General features: G+C 34.0%; 1 protein-coding gene across 4 annotated transcripts in view; it reads right to left on the bottom strand.

The window, feature by feature from the left end:
* Positions 1–25,492, bottom strand: part of Wdr7 (WD repeat domain 7) — a 334,029-nt gene that overhangs the window by 247,105 nt on the left and 61,432 nt on the right. For all 4 annotated transcript variants that reach the window (XM_015482357.2, XM_048806161.1, XM_048806162.1 and 1 more), the window contains exons 13-14: positions 16,527–16,722; positions 6,737–6,951 (exon numbers count right to left, since the gene is read on the bottom strand). In XM_015482357.2, the coding sequence (XP_015337843.1) occupies positions 6,737–6,951; positions 16,527–16,722 (411 nt within the window). The remainder of the gene's footprint in view (positions 1–6,736; positions 6,952–16,526; positions 16,723–25,492) is intronic.

The raw sequence follows: 25,492 nt of genomic DNA on the forward strand, positions 1-25,492 counted from the left end.
AAAAAAAAAAAAAAAAAAAAAAAAATCAAATGCCAAGATGGTAGATTTAAACCCAAATATATTAATTTTAAGAGAAATATAGAAAGGATAGCAGAGATTGGCAGTGGCCACAGCAGTTAGCCAAAGAATAGCAGAGACAAGAGGCTTATAAGAAACAATTTAGAAAAAAAAAATCAGTAGCTTAGTAAGGAAGAAGATGTGCATACAATGTTTTATTTACAGCTAAATCTAAAAACACAGTAGAGTTGATTAACATTAAATATATCCTTAAATGCAAAGTTTCCCATTTATAAGTTGAACTTTAAAAACATTGTCTCCTCCCCACCCCACAAAAATAATTTAATACTATCTACATGGTCTGGACATTTCAAGAAATACACATACTTTCATAGGCCAATAATAACAGAAAAGACAAAAATCTCTGGTTGCTATTCTCAGGTTAAAGATGCAAGCATTCAGAAAGTAATCCAAGTTCTAATTATAAAGACCCACACAATATTTCTCTTTTGGGGTGTCATATCTGTTGTTATGTCAGAGGTTAACAGAATTTTTAAGCATCTCTATATCAAATAATCACCTAACCTAACAATAAATATCCTGCATGTTAGAAGAACATGATAATTTTATTACTGGAATATTCTAATATCTCTCAATATTTCTCACAGAATGGAAGGTGATAAATGATTTGACAGAAGAAATGTATTTCTTCTCTTACAGTCATAGATGTTTTCTCAAGACTGGTTAGTCAAGTCTCCTAACTTTATTAAAGATTAGACAATGATTACTATAATATAAAATTTTGTCCTAGTAACCATTTGGAGCAACCAAAACTGAATTTATATATACTAAAAAGCCTATAATGCATATATGATCAACACACTCATATTTCTATTAAAATATTCATTAAAGTTTGGGGGTAGAATGTTAAGCAAGTTTAATTGATTCTTCAAAGGTCATGCGTATCATAAGAATTCTACTAAGGACAAAAACAGTTCAGTAGACAAGGCCTGGGATCCTATACACAATGTCGTTTGCCTTGTCCCTGTCTGTACCTTACAGTGCCCTTTTCACAGTGAATCAAAAAGTCAATTCCATCAGTAAAAATTTTTTTACAAAATGAATTTTGCAAGCATAAAACACAAAGTATGTTCTTAGTAGGTTACATTTGACTTCTAAATTCCATTCTCTCACCTAGTTACATAGAATACAAAGCTACTGACCTTTGAAAATATAGCCCATTCATTTTTTTCAGGCTTTTGACTAATTAGACAACAGAGAAAGAAATGTAAGGTGAAAGAGAAAAAATCCTAGTCATTTTTCAATTTCTTCAATCTTGTCGTTTTTCCATACAACTAGGGTGATTCTGATTAGTACAACGATGCCCAAGATGTAAAGGTGATGAACAGAAAATCACACACACCTGGGCTAAGAAATGAGTTTCCACAGCAGTAGGGCTTTCTAGCTTCACTGTTAAACCTTCTGACCCAGACATTTCCCAATATCTCCTCCCAAGAACCAGTGTCTGTGGCAAGTGTTTCATGAGAAGACTTGTCAAAAAGATCACTTGATATACCCAGACCATCCTCTTATTCTATTCAGTTATATAGTCATCAAATACTACCATGTGTAACCTATGGTTATGTAGTTATTTCTCTTTTAAAATCTTCTCTCTCCCAATCCAGTGCACTATTTAGGCCAGATGTTGTGAGGATTAAGAAAAGAAGATGGCTCTACCTTCAAGAGATAACAGCCACTTCCTTCCTTTTAGCAGACATCACTGCCTGCTTCTATCCTCTTCCACTGAAAATAACTTAGTATGGTCACCTCCCTTTCTCATCATTACCAACCTCAAGGAAACACGCTCCAGTTAGGGTGAACTCCCCAACCACACCAAGTGCTTGTACAATGTTCTACCAGTTATATCTCTAGAAACAAAGATGTTCAGTGGCCTCCTTGACAAAATATAAACTGTATTTCTAACCTTCACTGAAGCTACCACCCTGTCTTTGTCCACCAAAAGGAAATTTCTTTCAGTCTACTTCCCTTCACTTGAGACTCACGATTTCTGACCCAACCAACTCTACCAAAACAGCTCTCCCAATGATCACCAATGGTTTTCCTAATTACTAAATCTAAACACTCTTTTTGTAGTTCTTAATTTTTTTTTTGGAGGGGGGTGGATACCAGGCATCAATCCCAGAGGCACTTAACCACTGAGCCACATCTCCAGCATACTCCTTTTTTTCTTTTATTGACAGGGTCTCACTAAGTTGCTGATGCTGGCTTTGAACTTGTGATCCTCCTGCCTCAGCCTCCCTAGTCACTGGAATTACAGATATGCACCACCATACCCTGTGTGGTTCCCAATTCTTAATATTATTTCAGTTCTCTGCTCAACTACTGACTTTACTACCTTTACAAAGGTTTGTTTTCGATTATATGTGCAATCTAGAATTTTGTAATTTTTCTTTCTCTACCTCTCACAGGCTCATTTTCCTGCCACCAAAACAAATATACCATATTCAAATTTATTCACCTTCCATCGTGTGTTCCTCAGTGATATAATCATCAGAACACAGGACACAAAAAGCATTTCTGACAGGGGTTTCTGTGTGTGTTTGTGGTACTGGAATTGAACACAGGTGTACTCTATCACTGAGCAACACCCCCCAACATGTTGCCAAGGCTAACCTGAAACTTTACAACCTCCTGCCTCAGTCTTTGAGTAGCTGAAATTACAGGTGTGTTCCATCACACTCAGCTTTTTTAAAGTAACTCTTAAAAGTTAATTTACATATAACTTACACTCTTTATCAAGTAACTTTTCCCAAGGCTTTGCAATGTGTTAGCAATAGTAAAAATATACTAAATTAAATTTATTCATTCATTTCTTTTCATTCATTAATCTATTCAACAAACATCTATTTAAAAGCATTCAGTTGGCTAATAGAATAATCAAGGGATAAAGAATGAAATAAAATAAGGGAGGTATACATCTGAACAGAGAGTCTTATAGGCCAATGTAAGAAGTTTGGGTTTTGTTTTAAAGGTGACAGGAGGTCTTAGTAGGTTATTTTCCCAAGTTCCCTCATAGCCAGCAAGTTACATAACACAAACATACCCCTCACCAAAACCCAAGCTCTTAAACACTCCTTTTAACTGCTTTCCAAAAATGAAGCTAAGGCCATTCCACAGGAAAACTATACCCACAATTCTGAAGTTAATAATGTCGTCTTCAGATGCAGGGGTCAGCAAACTATGGCCCATGAGCCAAGTCCAGCCCACCTCCTTGCCTTTATGAAGAACTTTACAGGAAAAGCCAGCCATAAGCATTTGTTCACATATTGTCTAAGGCTACTTTCACACTCTCATGCAGAATTAAGTTGCTGTGACAGAGATAACCCACAAAACTTAAAACATTTACTTTATAGAAAGTGTAGGTCAATCCTTGCTCTATCCAGCTGTTTTTAGGTTCATTTTCTAGAAATTGGGGACAGCAATAACTCACATATTTACAGGGAGGTTAAGGAAGAGAGTATATCTGGGAAACTCTCATGACAGCCGGTACTTCAAAATGTAAGCTGCAGACTAATAAATGCTCTGCACTCCAGCATTTTTCTATGAAAAAATAATCTTGTCCCTGCTCTATCTCACCATCGTGTCACTTCTTTCTTGGAGGCATTTTGCTCCCCCAGAACACACACCACCTCCCAATCCTGACCTAGAAGAAGTAGGGTGTTTCCTATTATAATCATCCTCAAAGTCTGTTCCACAGTGTGCACATTTCTGATATCAGCCATTCTCCTTTCAGCCCAGCTTGCATCTCTGAAATCATGTTGAATGTCAAGATCTTCTGCTGCCCATTTGTGGAGACATATTCATTCAACTTACACAATACCTTATAAGCCATTCGCTCTTTTGCACTTCAACCGTTGAATCATATTTCCAGTCCCATTACTTCTCTCCATATAATTCCATTTAATTTCCCATATCAACATTTATTTCTTAAAGATATTAGACATGACAAAATACTTCTTAAACAACAACAAAACACTCCTTTCAAACTATTCAACATCCTATCATCACCCAATGATACATCCTCAGCTCTGCCGTGAAGTTCTTCCACAATATGATTCCAATCTACACCTCCAAACAGACCTTCCACTAAATTTCCTGAGCCCTTCCCATGCTTCTCTAGTATATACCGTATTGTATGTAATCAGACATGTAGTAACACTAATGTTAGGTAGTTATAATGCATTAAGCACTGAAAATAATAAGAAGAAACACTTAATTCTGTCCAGTCTTAAGAAAGATAGATAGGAGTTCAAACGTACACAATCTTGCAAGGATTCAATGCAGTAATAAAAATAACATAATACCCTTTTGGTCTTCTGGTGAGAAAAAAAATCATAATATTGCAAATTATTCATTCCTGGTTACAAAGTTTTATACGACCAGTATAATCAACATAATTAGCAAAATAAATATTTGTTACTTTTAAATAGGCCTGATTGCCAACAGTATTCTAACAAGGCAAAAGCAGGATATTTTCTATAGGGTTTCCCAATAAAGTCTTTACTTTCCACTGAAAAAAACACATAAAAAATAAGATCCAATATCACAGAGTAAATTTTTCTAGGGCTCTTGGTGATGATTTGTTTGTTTGTTTGTTTGTTTTTAAATTGGGTGGGTTTTTTCTCCTGAGGTTAGAAAGCCATCCAGAGGACAGCTCTTTAAATATTCCCCTCAGAGGGAGTCTCAAACTCAACATGAGAAAATAGTTAAAGAAATCCCTAATGGTCCAGTCAACATACATTTTTCATAAAGTGATTATCCTCCTGCAGCCTCAGCTTCCTAAGCCTTTTCCCCCTTCCATAATTGTTTTCCTGGTAGGCCAGGCAACAATTATCACTGCTACAAAACTGAGGAGATTCACAAGCAATATATTTTACAATACATAAGTGTAATGTCTCTGATATCTGGTGCTTTTATCACTAATTGCACTATAAAATGCGCTATTAAAACAGGGACAAACAAGATTGTAAAAATCACATAATGGACCATGACCACTTACAAAAGGCATTCATGAATGTTACTGTACCACTCTCTTTTCTTTAACTTTCCAGTTATACAATTACTTTTCTGAATTTTTATTTCTAGGAACACCATCAGGAAAAAGAATATATTTTGGAACTTCCTAACATACACACATGCTCTTGAATACATTGTTTTATACATTTGCTCAAAATTAAAATCATATAGCATGCCAGACAATATGCTACAACCCCTGAGTTCCTAGGGACAGATATGTAGTTCCTTGAAAGAAATGAGGGGCACAACAAATGCATTTAACCTGTGATTTCTCCTCAAACTCTAGAGCACAGAGCTGAAAGCATGAAGAACAAATAGATGGATTTCACAATCCGATCTATGAAATATAGAATACAACAGAACCAAAAAAACATTTATTTCCTGGGGAAGAAAAGAATGATCAAAGGGTGATATTACTGGAAGTCACTGGAGGATGCGGATCAGTGGAACTGTCCACTACTCCGTGTGCCATTAGAACTCACTAACTCGTGGCTAATGTCAAGTTTGCTGATGAGCCTTTCAACCCTTCACTATTGACTCACTTGTCTAACCATTTAAAAAATGAGAATCATGAATAAGATAGAATTAGCTGGGTGTGATGGCACATGCCTGTAATCCCAGCGGCTCAGAAGGCTGAAGCAGGAGGACCACGAAATCAAAGCCAGCCTCAGCAACAGCAAGGTGCTAAACAACTCAGTGAGACCCTGTCTCTAAATAAAACACAAAAATGGGATGGGGATGTGGCTCAGTGGTTAAGTGCCCCTGAGTTCAATCCCTGTTACCACCCACCACCCCCGGGGAAAAAAGAAAAAGTAACAATTAAACATATTTGTACCATCCATAAATAATTCCAATGAATATTTAGATGGGATTAGAATTTCAAGTGGTGATTCAGATGAAATACTGTAAGTTTCACTTATCCATTACTAGAGACAAACTCATTCTAATAATACCACAGAACACAAATCCCACAAACCAAATAGTGGCTAGTTTCTAGAAAGCTAAAGACAGGTATGCAATTAATGAGCTGGGATTGCTTATTGTTTTTTAATAGGACAATCTTCTGCTAGGTGAAGTAGAAACTTCTGCTTTGTAAGTACTTAAAATGTCAGTTGGTAAAGTGTGATTGAGCTTGGGTCTGAGGAAAAAAAAAACTTCTAGACTTGTGCAACTCTGTCATACTTATTCTCAAACATTTTCTTAAATCGTTTCTAATGACCAAAACCTTACTAAAATCCAACTGTAATTTTAAAAGAAATGATACATCACAGTTATATACGTCTTAGTTGTACCCATTGTTTCTTCTCACTGGAGACATTAACTAGTGCTCAACCTTTCATCAAAGACTATTAGAAAATAAGACAGATGATACATATAATGTTTGCTCTAATTTCAGAAATCCAAGTTACTTCACTCAGCAGAAATAATTTTTAAATATTTACAGAGTAAAAATAATTTACTTTTTCAAAATGTAAAATAGTTGAATCATTCCAAAATTTTGCTGGACAAACTTAAAAAATCAGAAGTTTATTTTCCATTAATATTATCTCTCAAAAATTATTCTCTAAGACATACTATAGCTATGTTATTAAATGCAGTTAAATGGGGTCTACATACTTGATGAACACACAACAAAACTCACCTTGTCAGATGCCTCAGAAGCCAAGAGGTTAGTTGCAAGGGTTTGTAGTTTGTGATGGGCTATATTTTTAAGGGCAGCAAGACTACGTCTTGTCATAGCTTGTTTGAGGTTGACTGCTGGGTGACTAAGTGAATCTACTGCAGCAGGAACTGCTTCATCACAAGCATTCAGTATCTCTACTGCTGTTATCCCCATCACACAACGATCCAAAGCACCTGGGAGGCAAATACGTTCACATGTCACACAAGACTGTAAATTTTTTTTTTTTTAAGAAAAATTTCTATGTAGAGATATGTAGTAGCAGTGAATTCTAGAAATATCTTCTTGCTTTTCTTTTCTTTAATAATCTTCCATGCAGATTACCTCAGTCTAACACAACTTCCCAACAAGGTCAAGTTCAGAGCCAAGATTTTGACAACCTCCTTCAGGCTTTTTCCACTCTATTCCTATTTCCCAGGTTTCCCTGATTACTCCCACATCATTACACTATTATAAACATTAAATAAGATGACCTGAATGTCCCCCAAGTTGTACATCAATATTAAACAAAAATATCTTACTAAAATGCATACTTTTGCAAACCAGTTTGCAAATTTCCTTGTTTTGTCTTTTCTTTTTCTTTTTTGTTTGTTTGTTCATTTGATTCTTGTTTTTCAGTATTGGGGATCAAACCCAGACATGCATGCTTGGCAAGTGCTCTACCACTGAGCAATACTCCCAGCCCCCAGTCTAAATTTTTTTAAAAAATATTTTTTTAGTCGTTGATGAATCTTTGTTTTATTTATTTGTATGTGGTGCTGAGAATCAAATCCAATGCCCTCACTCTGCCGCTGAGCTAAAACCCAGCCTCTGAAATTTTTTGATTCTTACTCTCACCACCCAAATGTTTCCCAAACATTTCTGAAAATAATTACTACTTATAACTACTTCAGAATCTTCATTTGGCCTTCCTTTCCACTTACCTCCATTTATGCAATTCTTATATAAGTTAGCACACAGACCTCTCCTTCCTAGATAATGCAGGGTTGTCACCTCTTTCACCAAAGCCCTCTGAACCTTCACATAATGTCACATTTCCAATCAGCTGTTCTCTGATTGTTTTAATTTCTCCCTTTTCTGCTTTATTTTTTCTATAACACTAATGCCAATTAACACACTGTTTATTTAAAATTTCTGATTTGCTTCTACCTACCCAGAACTGTAAACTCCACTAGAAGTAGAGAGTGTATATGTGTGAGAGCATGTGTGTTTATATGTACATGCTTGTTTGTACACATTAATCTGCAGAAACAATAAGAAAATGAAGTTCAGCTGTGTCAACATGGAATAAAAGCCACAATATATTGTTAATTAAAAAAAACAAGGTTGAGAACAATTTTCATAATTTAAAGGGGGAGAAGGAATCCTATAGTTACAGTAAAAAGTGATTAACAGGGTATATTTACATAGCTGAATTACTAGGAATTTCAGGTTCTTCTATATGATCATTTGTAATATATTGATATTTTATTATGTTTTTAAATATCATGGGAAGAGTAAGATTACTTAAGTAAGTTAAAATTAGATTTTGAAAAAAAAATACTTATATTTTTTCAAATGTCTTAAAGTTTAACAGGAATGAATTTAGAATTTACTTTTCTAGCCCTTAGTTCTTTATTAAATGTTATCTGTAGTTATAATAGAAAAGACTTAAGTGACAGTTATTGTTATCCCAAACAGAATTATTAATCAACAAAATAAACATACACTATAAGCCAAGCGCCAAATATCTAATTTGCCTCTTTTTGTCAAGTTTATACTTACTACTTGCTTTTGACAACTATTTCCAAAGTCATTAAGTGGGAACGAGCAAAGGTATGTGTCCATGGTAGGTGTGAGCCATGGTGGTGATGAAAGGGCCTGCAATGGCTCAGAGCCAGGAGGTTCGAGGCTGAGAGGGTCAAAAAGCAGCTTAACAAGAGGAAGGTGGAGGTAACAACTTGGTGCAGGGGCTAAAGTCTCAGAAGCATTAGCATAAAGATATTGTTGGAGCCCTGGCAGAGAGAGAAGGGAGTTCACCCAGAGAGGCACCCCAGCATAGAACCCATAGAGGGAGGGCGGATGAAGTCTAGGCATGAAGGCGATCTGGCACAGGGTGTTGACAGGTATGAGAAGAGCATCCACATGCTCTGCAGGAATGGTCTGAGGTGTGAGAGAGGTGAGGAGAGCATCTGTGTAAGCAGGTAGCTTTGCACAGATATGTGATCCCTAGAAGGAAGAGCAGATGTCCACACTGAGCATAAGACAGGCCAGGAATAGTATATCAGAACCAGGCAGAATGCAAAAGATGCCCGTGCAATACTATGTGTTTGTGCTGGACAGCAAAATGGTAATCAAAACCATCACCACCAACAACAAAAACCATGTCCAGCTTGAAGGGATTCCTAGGACATCATATAAAGAGTTTAAGATTATAATCCACTAAATAAAATGGGAATCCAAAAGTTCTTTATGACATAAATGACTAAATTAAAAATTTGAAAACAGATGTTTACATGGTTTCAAAGTACCTTGCCCCCCCCAAATAAAGAATAATTTTCCAGTGAAGAAGCCAAAAAACACCACCTAAATAAGATATAAGATATAAGTATATATCAGTGATGAAACAAATTAAAATCATTTATCATGTGACAGGATACAATGAGAAAAATATCTGTGATATTCTTGCCAAAGATATATATTCGGTCCAGGCATAATGGAGCACTCCTGTAATCCCAGCTGTTTGGGAGGCTGAGGCAGGAAGATTGCAAAATCAAAGCCAGCCTTAGCAACTTAGTGAGGCCTTACGCTACTTACAAGACCCTGGCTCAAAATAAAAACAAGGGCTGGGGATGTGACTCTGTAATACATACTCTGAAAATAAATCATGAGAAAACATCACTTGGGAAACACTTTACAAAACAACTGACCAATCAGATTCCAAAGTTTCAGTCGTTGAAGGAAAATAAAAACTAAGGAACTATTCCCAATTGAAAGAGTCATAGAACTAAATACCATGCACAATTCCAGTGTAGATGTTTTTGCAATAAAAGACTTCAGTGGAACAACTGGAGAAATTTGAATAGGGTCTAACGATTAGATGGTAGCAATATATCAATGGTAATAAACTTCAACGTGGAGGAAAATTTATATGACATGGCAAGATTCAAAACATTTGCACACAAAAAAGTAATCAACACAAGCCAAAAGGAAATACTGAAAAGACTCAAGAGAAAAAAAATTCAGTCCAAGGAAAATCTATTTAAAAACAATCAATTTAGAAGGAGAGTATATTCTGCTTGTATCTTTAATGATTTTTAAAATTCAAATAAGCAGAAAGGACTTCTGCTTCCAGTCAATATGGGGTAACAGGTACTAAATTCACCCTTCACATTCACATGTATGTGTGTGTATGTGTGCTTGTGTGTGTGTGCGCGCGCGTGTGTGTTTAAAAGACACAATATATGAAAACAACGATTTTCCAGACAATGGACATTGGGCACTTAAGGACAGTGATGCTTGAAAGATGGAAACAAACAAGGTTCAGTCTTCAATTACTCCAGCTCATCCCTCAAGATGAGTCTCTAGGACCACAGCACAAGAAGAGGGAAGCCAAGTAGAGACTAACAGATTCCATAAGTTGAAGAGCAAAGGCTGAGAGGCCAGGAGACCAAAGCTGCTAGAGTTTGCAGGACAGAATACCAGAGTGGAGTAACCCACATAGAAATCTGCAGAAGTTCCTCACATCTTTGCCAGAAGACTGAGAAGTTCATGATTGTGAGGAATCCATGAAAAGCTCAAGAAAGAACCACGTGGAAGGAGTGCGGGGTGCAGATGCTACTGTGAATAGTGCCTGTTCTCACCAGTTAGAAGGTAGTCTCCTAACTCACAGGGAAAAATTGATTGGGCAGAGTACTCTATAAGGTATTGCCTCAACCACGGGTAATATTAGCTCCAGAATTATCACTTCCCATCCCCACCTAACAAGTCTTAAAGGCAAGACCCAAGGGGGATCAACTATGTCCCTTAATAAATCTCAAAAAGATTTGTGGGAACACAAAAATATCCAACATCCAGGAAAATAAAATTCATAACATCTGCTGTCCAATAAAAAATTACTAAATGAAAACTACAACATAGGTCATGAAACTTACATTTAAATGTGAATAATGCAGATTAGTCATTGTGGAAGGAAAGAACAGTAAATTTGAAGACACAGTAATAGAAACTATAAAAAATTAAAAAAGAAAAAAAATTAAGATTATTAGTGAGCTGTGGGACAATATCAAATGGCCTAACATATATAATTGGAGTCTCCAAAGAAAGAAAAGAGAATGGAGGACAGAAAACATATTTGAATAAATTATAGCCATAAATTTTCCAAACCTGATAGAAACCCACACTCACAGATTCCCAAGCCCAAGCAAAATGAAGAAAATAACAATCAAAACAAGTAATAAAAGTGTTTTAGGGCTAGGGATCTAGCTTGATGTTAGACACTTGCCTGGCATGTATGAGGCCCAGAATTCAGTCCTCAGTACCAGGAAAAAAAAAGTTTTAAAGCAGCCCAAGAAAACAAACATGTTATATACAGAAGAAAGTTAAAGACTACAGCAGACTTCCCTCTGGATACAACGAAGTAAGAAGATAGTAAAGAATTGAAAGAAAGAAAAAACTGTGAACCTAGAACTTTACACTCATAGAAAATATCTTTTAAAAATAAAGGTGAAGTTGGGCTTAGCTGCACATGCCTCTAGTCCCAGCTACTCGGGAGGCAGAAGTGGGAGGATCACTTAAGCTCATGAGTTGAAAATCAGCCTGGGCAAATAGACACAGCTAAAATAAAATTTAAAACAAACAAAAAAAATTTAAAGGAGGTGAAATAAAGAATTTTTTTTCGGACAAGGAAAAGCTGAAGGAATTCATTGCCTCAGACCTACAAGAAAAATTAAATATTAGAAAAAGAAAAGTGACTTCAGGTGGAAATCTGCACCTACACAAAGCAATGAAGAATAATAGAAATGATAACTATGCGTAGGTAAATATATGACTTCATTCAAATTATTCCAATTTCCTTAAAATACAATAGACTTTTCAAAAAACAAAAAGAAAAAAAAATGTCCTGAGTAAGTGAAAATCATGAGAATATAGATGATGCAAGTTAAAAGAAGTGATAGTGAGCGAGTCTATTATTCTTAACTACAGCAAATGGTCATGTAAAAGAATAATAAGAAGGATGGGGATATAGCTCAGTTGGTGGAGTGCTTGCTTTGCATGCACAGGCCCTGGGTTCAATCCCCAGCACCACCAAAAACAACAACAACAAAAAAAAAAGAATAATAAGAAGTAAAGACAGAAAGGTAGGAAGATTTTGTTTTGAAGGTATTGTGAACTGACATTGTTCAGAGTTCATTCATTGAACAGTAGCATGAACCAAATGTTACTGCTGTCTTCTATCCTAGGATTAATTAACAAGCAGAGTACAGGATAGATTAGAAGGGAAAGAGCAGGCAGAGTAACCAATAAAGATAGCTTAGGTAAGGGGAAATAAAACCCTAAATTAGAATAATACACCGGAAAAAAAGAGGAGCTGGGGGAAATCTAATGGGAAAGACTTAGTAATTAACAGCATGAGGGGTTGTGAGGAGGTAGTGGTAAAGTCAATCACAGCTCTGCTCTGATACCTCTTCCTTCCAAGAGGGAAGCAATGGAAATGGTTAACTACATAGGTAAGTAAGATTTCATATTTTATAGTCATTCATCAAAAGGGATAAAAGATACTCTCTAATTATACTTGATTTTACCAAGTACCTTTTTAAATTCATTCTTTGTGTTTCCCCCTATTCTATTCCATGCTTGTAACACAATAAAAAGTAAAAATCTGGGGCTGGGGTTGTGGCTCAGAGGTAGAGCGCTTGCCTTGCATATGTGAGGCACTGAGATCAATCCTCAGCACCACATAAAAATAAATAAACAAAATAAAGGGTAAAAAAAAAAAAGTAAAAATGTGGGCTGGGGTTGTGGCTCAGTGGTAGAGCTCTTGTCTAGCATGTGTGAGGTAGTGGGTTCCATTCTCAGCACCACATATAAATAAATGAATAAAATAAAGTCCATCAACATCTAAAAAAATGTAAAAAAATGTAAAAGACATAGAGAGTCAATAATGTAGTGGCAATATATTATAAAACAGAAAGGTAAGGTCAAATCTCTAGTATGTCAGATACTACTGGAAAAAGGTCAAATATGTGAAGAAAATATTTGCCACTAAAACCTCTCAACAGCAATTTTAGTAAAAGTTCAGAAACATAAATTTAAATAAATGAAAACAAAAGCCCAGGAATATTTTTGAAATTAGTCTTAAGAATGACACTAGACTTTACTTGTATAAAAATCTGATCCTTGACATATTTTTGGTTATCCATAATTTATAGACATTTTCAGCAGATACCTGAATATACATTAACTCATAATTTTATGCTATGTTTGATTAGGTAATTCAGTTCAAAAAGATGAATATATTTAATTAAGTCAATGTAAAAATTGGAATTTTAAAAAACTCAGAGGGGCAGAAAATGAATAAAAAGAAAAAAGGCAACAGAACAAAGTAAATGACAAGAACTCATATGCTAATTTCTAATAATGTTCGGCAAGCATTAATGATATTTGCATTTGTACAAGGCGACCTAATTAAACCTATTAAAATAGGAATATGATGTGGGAATCACTTTTGCCAAGTAGCAAAGATGATAAAAATGAGCAAATGAGAATGTTATTTAGGCTTGATAATGATTACATAAGAACACTTTATGGCACCAGTTATGGCTTAAAGCATGCCACTGTGGGCCAAATAGGATTCTGACCTTGTCAAAGGCCTGTGGGAATGACAAGCACAGTTACTGGAATATCAAATGTGAAGAATGAGACAGTTGACCCCTGAAGCACATAAAGAGCTCCAGGTGGAAGCAGTCACCATCTACATCAGTGGCTAACCTTTAATAAGTTCATGAATGGGAGTCAAAAGGTTCATCTGGCCCATTCTTGTTGCTAGTGTTTGTTTAACCAGAATATCTTCATGGCCTGTTCATCACTATGAAGTGGCTAGTTCATCTAATAAAATGTCCTGATAAAAGAATAACAGATTCTGGACTTCAAATTCCCTAATTATATTTATATTACCTAGCTTTAATTTCATTACACAATAAACACTAAAGACAAAAATCTATCCATGTGAAAAGAAAAAAAAAAACTAAAACAAATGACACATAAAAGTACAAAATAAAAAAAATTTAAGTATTTTAACCTAGAAATCATCAGTAAAATTCAAAATACCAAACTATGCCCGATACGTATAAGCAGGTTTTATATGGCACAGCTTCATCTGTGAAAATACATTCCCAAAACACGAAGATCAAGTATCTCCTCAGAGTTTAAATACATTTCATACATCAAACCCTGGCTGCATCCGATTTATCTAGCTTCATTTTTTATTTATTTAATAAATAAATAAATTTAATAAATAAATAATGTCAATACCTTCAGGATGTACCTTACGGACTCCCCAGAGACCTATATATCACTAGCTACAGCACATACTGCTAAGAGAGAAAAAGAACATATACCTCCTATTATAGCTGAAATCCAAAACAAATTTTGTTTCTCTATTTGTACTTTAATTAAGAATGTCAGTAACTGATTATTTACTCAGGTCCTCCTGAAGGTCAAGGCATAACTAAAATTTTAATATTACATATTGTGTTTAATCTAAATCGGGTTAAATTATACTAAATTCATTTTAAGCAGAACATCCTCCAATATCCCTATAGTTAGGGGCAATTTATTGTTTCCCTTTAAAAAAATCACTATGAAAGTTACCTTGTTTTTCAGTAAGATCTCATCTAGAAAGAATTTCATATTTTACTCTGTATTATTTACAAACATTTAAATATTAATCTTAATATTTGATTAAATATTCTTAAATATTCAAGCACCACACATTTAAAAATTTCAATCTTTCAAGACAATGATACTCTTTTCCTTTATTTATTTAAAAAGGCCTAGACAAGTTTATCATATCTTCTATTTTAAGACATACCAATTAATTTTACAGTATTTACAATATTTTAATATAGTTCTATTGTTCTAAGAACTTTCTTCAATACTTATTCCCAAAGAAAATATTTCCAAATGTAGGTAAAGTCATTCTGCCAAATTCCACGAGGTAATAAGTTAAGCAGCAAAATGTTTCTTTAATAATTATAGGAAATACATACACATGTCTGCATATACACACAAACTAAAAAGTATACACACACATACATTATACATACATTCTATTTATCACATCAGGGAACTATCTCATTTTACTCCTACAACACTATAAAATACTGTTGTAAAATAGGAAATACTATCCTAATTTGACAGATGAAAACACCAAAGGGCAAAAGTCTGATGAGCTAAGATAAATCACAGTGCTTCCAAGTTATTGTCGATCCTAAGTTCAAACCAAACAATCTGATTCCAGCCACAAATGGTATCTTTAGTGTGTGAAATGGATCAAACCAACAAGCAAGACCATGATAAGCAGGTAGACTATAACATTAAGGAACACAAAAGTAAAATACAAAATTGCATATATAGGATGGCAGTAATTCTGTTTTTAAAAATGTCCGGGAACAAATAAGAAAGAAATATGCCAAAATGTTAATATTTACAACTGGGTAATGAGCTCTGGTTTTGCCTTTCTTCTCTTCTAATGTTTGTGCTTTTAAAATTTGACCAAAAGTATTAATTTCTTTTACAACCAGACAAGAGAAAAAAAAAAAAGGTACATGCAAAAGTAAAGAAATCTGACAGACTTCCAGAAGGTTCCTCTTGTCAAAATTGCCTATGTTACAGTTAAACTGAGGATGATCAATAAGGCTACTGAAGATGATAGCTACTTATCCCAAAAAGGCTTATGGGAACTCCCATCCGATAACTGTGCAAGCAGCTGTATATAGTCTGATTTTAAAAAGACTAAAACAAACAACAAAAGGTGAAGAAAAAGAAAATATTTGGTAGAAATATTATGTAGTTCAAGTAGGAGTCTAAAGATAAGTGATTATCTATCAGTGATTAAAAACCTAGCAATGTAAAAGTTGAATCCAATGTTATCACAAAAAAGCCAGATTAATGCAAAACATTGTTGCATGCTTAAGTATTTCCCAGGGAAACTCATGGTAGTGTGTGTATGAACACTGTATATCTTTACCTGTGCTTTTAAGTTAAGCATTACTTGTCCACATTATAAACTCCATACATCACATTTTTGAAACTTGAAATTTTACATGCCCCACTAGAACTTGAAACCTTGATGTAGATTACTTCCTACGATTTTCTGCCCAGCACTGCCTTTCTGCTATTCAATAAAAGATGATTTTATTTTTTTCTGCTGTTTCTGACCTGAGACAAACATGGTTCCTTCATCCCACTCACAATTTATCTCATGAATTATACAGAAATCACGTATACTTTGTCATCTGTAAATCTGTCCTCATCTGTACGTTACTTTCAATTATATGCTTTTAAAGACTGGTGAACTGATCCACAAGTATTTGGCATAGTACAACAAATAAGAGGACACTGAAATATTTCTTTATTGATAACAATGAGAATATTTAGGAAAAGCAGTGATGAGGAAAAAAATAGCAATTTTTATACATTGCAAAACTTAATTTTTAGGAAACCAAATATACCCATTAATTTTCTATTTTCTTTTCAAGCTAATTCTTACCAGTATCCATTTGCCAGACATACACAGAGCCATCTGAACAACCCACGACCAGGTAATCATCAGAGGGTCTCCACTTGATTATCTGAATAGGGAAAAGGTGCCGAGATGCCAACATGATGCATTTTTTCTCTCGCAAACTTAGAAGTCCTACTGAGTGGTCACTGGCTACAGAGCAGATACAGTGCTGCACTCTTGCCTGAAAAGAAGAATGCACCTTCATTACATTTAGATTAAATTTAGAGTAAAACAGATTCTGTTCTCAAATAACTGAAATGAAAGTTATTCATACATTCACTACCACCAAAAATCAACTACAACTAAATGTTGAACAATTTATTCCTTTATATTATACATAAAACACTCAGTTCAACCATCAAAACACTTTTACTAAACAGGAAAGGAAGCCTTGGAAAATCTGCTGTTCAAATTTGCAGATGCCCGCTCCCTGAAATGGTTGCTATATCTAAGTAGGCAAAGGTGGAAAAAAATTGATCTGTTCTTCTGTGTTCCCGTTCCACAGTATGAACTTTCCTTTGTTTGCCATGAGAGCTGCTTTCTGCAGTCCTTCCTTCTGTTTGTGACTCTGTCATTTTAAACCCCTGCTCCTCCCTGCTCAGAAACAATACCCTCACAGTCCCCCTGCCAGTCATCCTTGGGAGTCAAGTATATTTCATGTTATCTATAGATTCACATCCCTACTTCCTTCCCAGCTTCTGTCTATAATGCCGGCAGGTGCATTACCTTAGCTAACCACACAATAAGCCAATTAAACATTTTCTGCTCATATCTAGTTTTTGCCTTTCAATTCCCTTTTAGAACAAGATGAGATGTAAATAATCAAGGACTGTAAGGATTTTCACCAGTAACAAAGAACTCAATCTACAACAGAGAAAACTTAAAAACTGAAGTTTTTAAATTTCTATAATACAATTCCTAAGCAATTTAAAACTTAACTCTTTGCTGACATAGATGATGATCTCAGGTCATACTGAGGGAAAGCATATGAAAACAACCATCTGAATTACTCCACGTATTGGGACTATTTCTAAAGGATGAGGTCCCCTGCAGTTCGTACATATACTCTCCTTTCAGTGAGATCTAACGGAAGGGACTTGTCAAACCTCAGCCTGCTGGACTTCTGAGCAAACAGACTGTTTTAGCCAGAGATCAATATCTCACTGATTCCCCAAGTGGGAATGTTGAAAGATATTAGGTGAAAAGGTGGGGGAGGTGGCTGAATGTGCATGAAAAACACTGAACCTATGCAGTTGTTGATGTTTTTAACCATAGAATTTCCAGGATGATTTAGCATGCTGATGTGAATATAAGTATTCCTATAAGGAAATAAAATTTAATTCATCTCTAAATTTGCTTGACCATGTTATCTATGACACCTAGTTTTTAAAGGTCACATTTTAGGGAAAGCTGGTGCAACTGGTTCCTTTTATATTGTGGCTGCTAACAAACTTAAGACTAAATTTTCCTATACCAGTGCAGGATCCTGGGACATACATATTTGAACATGGACTCTCAATGGTCTCATTCACTTCTCTCATTTTCTCTTCACCATGATTAAGCCTTATCTTTATTTTACTTAATTTTTTATATATATTTTTAGTTACAAATGGACACAATACCTTTATTTTATTTATTTATTTTTTTATTTTTATGCAGTGCTGAGGATTGAACCATGCTAGGCAAGCACTCTACTACTGAGTCACAATCCCAGTCCCTTAATGTTTATTTTTATAAACAACTTAAAATCAATTTTGAATAACACAAGGCATTAATAAAACAAAGATATGAGATTAAACTATCTAATTTGTTCTCAAATTCAAGTGTTTTATCATTTTATTCTTTGTTAGCTTTTTTATGTTTTATGGTCATTTAGACAAAAAAGTGAGCACAGCAGTTGGTTTACTAATTTAAAAGTTAAGAAAACTATGTTCAAGCCTGGCTCAGTGGTGCACACCTGTATCCTAGCTACTCAGGAGGCTAAGGTAAGAGGATCTCAAGTTAAAGGCCAAACTGAGCAATTTAGGGAAAACCTGTCTCAAAATAAAAATGGCTGCGGATGGAGCTCAGTGGTAGGGTGCCCCTGGGTTCAATCCCCAGTTCTGCAAAAAAAAAAAAAAAAGCCGGGTAGCGGGGGACTAGGATTGTGGCTCAGCGGTAGAGTGCTTGCCTAGCATGGGCAGGGCCCGGGTTCTATCCTCAGCACCACATAAAAATAAAGGTATTGTGTTGTGTCCATCTACACCTAAAAAATAAAAATTTTTTAAAAAAGGTATTTTAAAAAAGAAAGAAAGATAACTAACTTTAGAAAGATATTACAAACCTCTATTAAAACATTATAACTTTCTTAAACATTTGTTAAGCTATTTCATTTATCTTGATACACACTCAATTGAAATATAAAATATGATTTCTTTCTTTAAAAGTATGTACAAAGAACTGTGGGGCAGATGAATTCTGGCACCCAAATATTACTTTTTTAATTAGCAGAAAGATGTAAAAAAGTGGAAAAGTATTTAACATCATTTAAATTAAAGCACTACAGAATACAACTGAGTAAATATATATACAAATGCACAAGAACACACATTTGTATCCTATGATATCTTTATTCTCAATTATTTCATAACATAAAAGTATTAGCTACACAAAACATGCATTGCTAACTTTAGATATTTAATACAATGGATGCTTTGATTTTCTACAGATTGTCACTAGTGCTGTCTTTGTATTTATCAAATATTATCTATTATTCACTTTATAAAAAGGGAAGACTGAAGCCTTAATGGTTAACTACTGTTTTCTATTTTGCATCACTAAAAAGAGGTCATTTCATTCATATCTTTCATGAGAGAAACAGTGATCTTTTTCTCTTATATGATTTTTTCCCCCCATTACTAGGAATTGAACCAGGGGTACTCTACCACTGAGCTACATCCCCAGCACTTTTCATGTTTTATTTATTTTACTTTGAGATAGGGTCTAACCAAGTTGATAAGACTGGCCTCCAACTTTCAATCCCACTGCCTCAGTCTCAGGAGTAGCCAAGGTTACAGTCATGTGCCACCTCTGTGTCCAGGGGTCTCTGGGTATAATAAATTAAAAAAAAAAAAAAAAAAAAAAAAGGATTCCTAAACAGCATTTTCTTCAAACTACTCATATCCTTTCACCAGGCACTGGTCCACTACAACACTCAAACATGCTTCTCTAATTTTGATTCTACTACTTCGACTCATAAGCTCTCCAAACTCCTCTTTAAAAAGAGCTAATCCTTAAATAGCACCTCACTCCCAACTGGCCTACTTGCTAGTCCCCAAGTCCAAATTCATTTCATTAATGTTCATATGCATGCAATTCATTCATTTTTCAAAAAGTAGAGAAAAGAAGCACAAGTCAATATGAAGTTTTGCAAATATTCTTCATCATGTTAGGTGTTTCTAAAATTACAATCTGTTGTAGCTCTCAAGAACTGAAGCTACTGACAACCACAGAGCTGTGCACACATCTCCTTATCATAGTTTATATTCTAGTGGAGAGAGGACAAGAGCCGTTAAACAAACAAGAAAGGCTTTTTTCCATTCCTATGAGGAACCTGAACTTTAACATGATCAACCCGTCCTGAGAAGTTCTGTTGTCAGAACTTTCACCCTTCCCTTTATAGGCACGGAATCATTTCAAAGATTAGAGGAAATGCAATCCATCTTCATAAGAATATTTAAAAGCTCTTTGTCATATTACTCTTTATTGTAAAAATTAAAAATACATACAACAAACATAAAATAATAGCATAGGATCAGCTTTAAAAAAATAGATTACAGGGTATAATTTCCTGAAGGTTTAAAAAAAAGAGAGATATAATTCCAAAAACTCTAGCTTTTCATTTCCACAAGATGCACTCTCTTTACATATATATTTACCTAAATACATTTTAAATAATGGTTTTATTCCTTTTCAGAGTGCAATAATGATGAAACTCGCAAGTAACATGCTCTGCCCACAAAAAAAAAGTCAGATAACGTATGTATGTATGTATGTATGTATGTATGTACATATGTATGTATTTACTGACAGGGTCTTGATAAGTTACTGAGGCTGGTCTTGAACTTGCAATCCTCCTACCTACCTCGGTCTCCCAAGTCGCTGGAATTACAGGCATGCACCACCATGCATGGCTTGTTTGGTCACTTATAAAAATCACATACTATTCTGTAAATAATAATATGTATCTGAAGAGTTAACTTTAGCTTTACTGTAATAAGAACATATTGAAATAGCCAAAATAATCAAGAATGAAAACAAAAAAAAATCAATATTACTAAGCCCAAGAAAGCATAGTTATTAGAGGTACTTAACTCACAAGAAAAGATGGTTCTCTGCTTTTTAAATATGGATTAAAATAAGTCTAATTTTTCTTCTTTCAACAAAGTGCTACTCCAACTCATATAAAGAGAACTGGCCTAAAGTGGAAATGAACCAGTGCAGTAAAACCTCATTAATTTTGATTCCACTAATTAATTCTGAGTTGATGGTTACCTTTGCAGCTTGTGTGAAAACAAATTAATGGTATAAGCAAAACAAATGTCTAGCCTATTTAAAAGTAAAAGGAAAAAAGACAATTCAAGCACACTTTGGTATTAATTTTAATTCAAACAATAAATAGAGTAATGATAAATAAATCTCAGCCATCTGTTAAATGGAAGCACTTAAAAGATTTGCTAAAACACAATTAACCTGGTATTCTCTTATCTGTCCTCAAAATTATTTAAGAAGCACTTCTTAAAGAATATTTTATAATTCATATTTCTTACTGATTTAGATCAAGTTTCTCCACAAATGGGTTGAATTAGCACAATTCCCTTATTAATAAATTCTAGAGATCTGAGTTAGTGAACATCTAATTCATCTACAATGACTAATTCCACAATTTGATTAATTCCATTACTTTTCACTTTTTTCTACTCCAACCTGAAAAGGTCACCTAAAGATGATTTAAACACCAAGGTCATTATAACAAGATAATGTGTAAAACACTTAATTGGTGTAATTAAAATGGTAATACAACAACTAAAAAAAATGTGACCCTCACATCTTCAAATGAACTTACTTGAAATGCATTTTTGCTCCAAATTTTCTTGATCACTCATTTACTCATTTAAGAGATTTTAAAATGTATTCCATGTGTTTATACTTCTGTATATGTACTTAACTGCTTATATATCTCGGACATTGTAAACATACACATGTATATTTTAAAAGGATGAGTCAAAGTTAGTCTAAAAAAAAAACAAAAACTTTATATAATTCGAAATGATTTTGGCTGCCTTATTGCCTTAATTATCAAATGATCATCATTGTTTGAAATTCAATGTAAACATTTTTCATCAGAAATATCTTCCATTAATATTTTGTGATAGCAAGGTTAAGAACTATACAATATAATTTGCAGATTCCTTAAGTCAACACCTTTTAACTGGAAGCACATGGGGTATAAGTGTCACTGGCACCTCCTGGGGGCTCACCCACTTTTGCTCACGGCAGTACATGCCCATCAGAGCATGATAGGAGTGGGCACACCAGTGTCCACCCATCTAGCAAATGTTCAGAAAGCTCCATTTCCTCAGATTAAAAGATCCAATAAATTAGAGTTCTAATATTTTCTCTTCATACCCCCACTGATTGTCTCACAATGTCCACTTCAGCAACCACTGCTATCAACTGACTTATGAGTGTAAACACAATCCTATTAAAAATTTTTATAGTTGTAGAGAACCGTGCAGCATGAAATGAGCATTCTATTAACTTCACTAGTATTTTATAGGTGAATATTACTCATTAAATTAATCGTGTCCTAGAAACAACATATAGAAATGACACAAAATGCTAACTAAAAGTCTAAACATAAGCAACTGAACAAAATATTGAATCAAGTGAAAAGTCTATTTTTTAAAATGAAAAAATTAAGACAACTAGGGCAAGACGTTGAAGGAGGATACTGGACTCAGACAAGTACATTCCAAGGCCAATTTTTATTTTTCAAAGAATTCTAATCCTAAACCAAATAAAGACTCATTGAATTTGCCAGTAAATAATCTTCACAGTACATTAGGCCGAACAGCAGAATGCCACAAGCTATCATAGCATCTGATAGAGTCAGAATATACCACCTAGGTCATCCAGTCTGACCTTGCGCATTTTACAAGACTTCATTTTAAACCATTCCCAGAAACCTCTTATGTAACCTGTTCCTAAGCATCTGCCATGAATTACAGAAATTAGAGACAGCTAGTTTATCCCATCCCCTAGCTCTCCAGGGAAATGCTTCCACTTTCCAACAATTCCCAGTGTAAATAATATATATTTTTTATGTTCTACTTCTGTAATTTGTTTTCTAAACTATATTGCTCTTTCTTTTCATATCACTTGAGGAGCAATCTCATATTTACCCCAAACAATCTTTCCCTTTGTGTGAATATCTTCTAAATATCTGAACACTCTTTTGTCTCTCCTTTTAAATATGCCCATCATTAGACAAGCTATAAATGACCAGCTTCTTTTGCTCATAAATCAATCCCACTATTCTCTCAATCATTATTTCTTGTACTTCCCAGAACTCTTTCTATGGAACATAAATGTGCCGTTAAGAGGCATCATTTATCATTTTTAAATATTCTACCTGAAGGGAAAAATGAGCCTACAAAATTAAATGTTAATTTCATTTCCACACTTCCACAAAATTAGATTACAATGAAATTTTACGTTTCAGAAATCCAATCTTCTTTTAAAAAAAGAAAAGGTAAAGGGCTATTTAATATTTACTTTAGAAAATAAAACCATGTAATCCAACCAAAACAACTGACTAACCAACTAATTGGATAATTATATTATGTATGAACAATAAGTCTTTGGTCTTACTGTTCTAACATTTTCCTTTGTTCACTATATACAAAAGATAACAATAAAAAGTGGGCTAATTAGAACTCCTTTCTTCTACTATTTCTTAATTATAAAACAGCAAGTAAATATAATACATGATTAAGAAGTTGCTGCCTATCAGAGAAACAAGATTTATTTAACAAATAACACTGTGATTATTTTTGTCAGCTTAGGAAAAAACAAACAATTTTAATCCTTACCTCATCCCACAACATAAACAAATTTCTGATAAAGAATTTTACATTTGTTTTTAATGTAATCATTGTTTTTAATCAAGTTTTACCAAATTTCTGGGGGGAAGAAAGCAAGATTTGAAGCTTCAAAAATATGGAGGCTACAGAGAAAAAAATATAAATTGGATTACATAAAAAACAAAAATATCTGTATGTTAAAAATCCAAAAATAAATAACAAACTAGAAAATGTTCCAACAACAGAAACCACATACACTTAGTATTTTAGGTAAGAGCACGTTCATTGACTAATATCTGCACCCCCCCAAGGTGGGGGGCACTAATACATCAAAGGACAAGAAAAATTAAAACTTAAAAAATTGCCTAAATTCTCATAGAAAATTTTCAATATATTTAGTAACCAAAGAAAAGCAAATTCAAACAATACGATACAATTTTCCCCTGTCAACTTAGCCAAAAACAGCAATCAACATTTGATGGTTTCTGACTTTATGGTAAGTATATTCTTAATGCTTGACAGAAATCCATTACAGTCTCACAACAACCTTCTGAAATAGGTATTACTTTTATTTCCCTTATACTGTGGAAACTTAAGCAAATAACATCTTTTAAGAGAGGGGTAATGCAATAGGAACTGTGAGCAGAAAATAGCTTGGTAGGCTTAAAAATATTACTAACCCACCACAGAAAAATTCTGAGGTTCTAATATAAAAAGAATTCAAGGAATCCATCCAAAGGAATAATCTTAAATGCAAGAAAATTTTACACACAAAGATATTCAATACTGTATTATTTATAATAGTGAAAAGTGGGAACAATTAAATATCAAGAGAGTGGAATGGCTAAGTAAATATATTATGTTTACTCAATGAAATGTTATGCAATCATTAAAAATTATTTTCCTGAATAAGCAAAACTTTGAAAAATGTGTTGTAATATTAAATGAAGATACAGTATGCACAGATAACCTTATCTACATATCTATAGTATAATCATAAGTATACAATAAATGTATTTTAAAAGGTCAGAGGAAAATATATCAAAATATATTAATGGTGGTTTTCTTATATGTACAAATATACCAGCTGAATTTTTACCTTCTTAGTTACCTCTATTTTCAAAATTTTTAATGTTGTGTATGTATTAATTAAATGGGAGTTAAAACTATACCGACAGGAAGCTAAAATTAAAAGACTCCAAACTTGAATAACCCAAGGAAAACTAAAAGATAAATTACAAGAAAATTGAGCAATGCAGTTCTCTAAAGGAAATAGAAATTTGGGAACTGAAAAGAATGGTGGTGTTCAACAAACTGAAGAACAATTTTAGTTTTTAATTGACTGAATATTTAAGTATGCATCAAAATAATATTCACTTACATAAATCAATGCTGAGAATGTCAAAAAATAGAGAAATGCAATTTTAAAGACTATTAAATATGCCAGTAGGTAATATGCATGGTTGATCAGTACAGGTCATCAAGTCAGACTACTGAGGATCAAATTCCATCCCTGTCACTTGCTATCTGTGTGACTTAAACGTGTTATTTAATTTCTCTGAGCCCCATTTCTTTGTATAATGTGGTTAACAACAAGAATCATATCTTGTAGAACTGCTGTGTGATAATGTACAGAAACAATCTAGCATAGTGACTAACACATCATGAATACAAAATATGATAGCAGTTAATATGACTTCCATCATCATTTTGTCATTATATACAATAAATTCTTTCAAAATATAACTATATTTATTTTATGAAGAAGTTGTTAAGTGTTGCCAACATTTAGGTATCTACCTAAACCATCCATAATTCTTCAAAAAC

This window comes from Marmota marmota, unplaced genomic scaffold, assembly GCF_001458135.2.
Source record: "Marmota marmota marmota unplaced genomic scaffold, marMar, whole genome shotgun sequence".
Classification (NCBI taxonomy): Eukaryota; Metazoa; Chordata; class Mammalia; order Rodentia; family Sciuridae; genus Marmota; species Marmota marmota.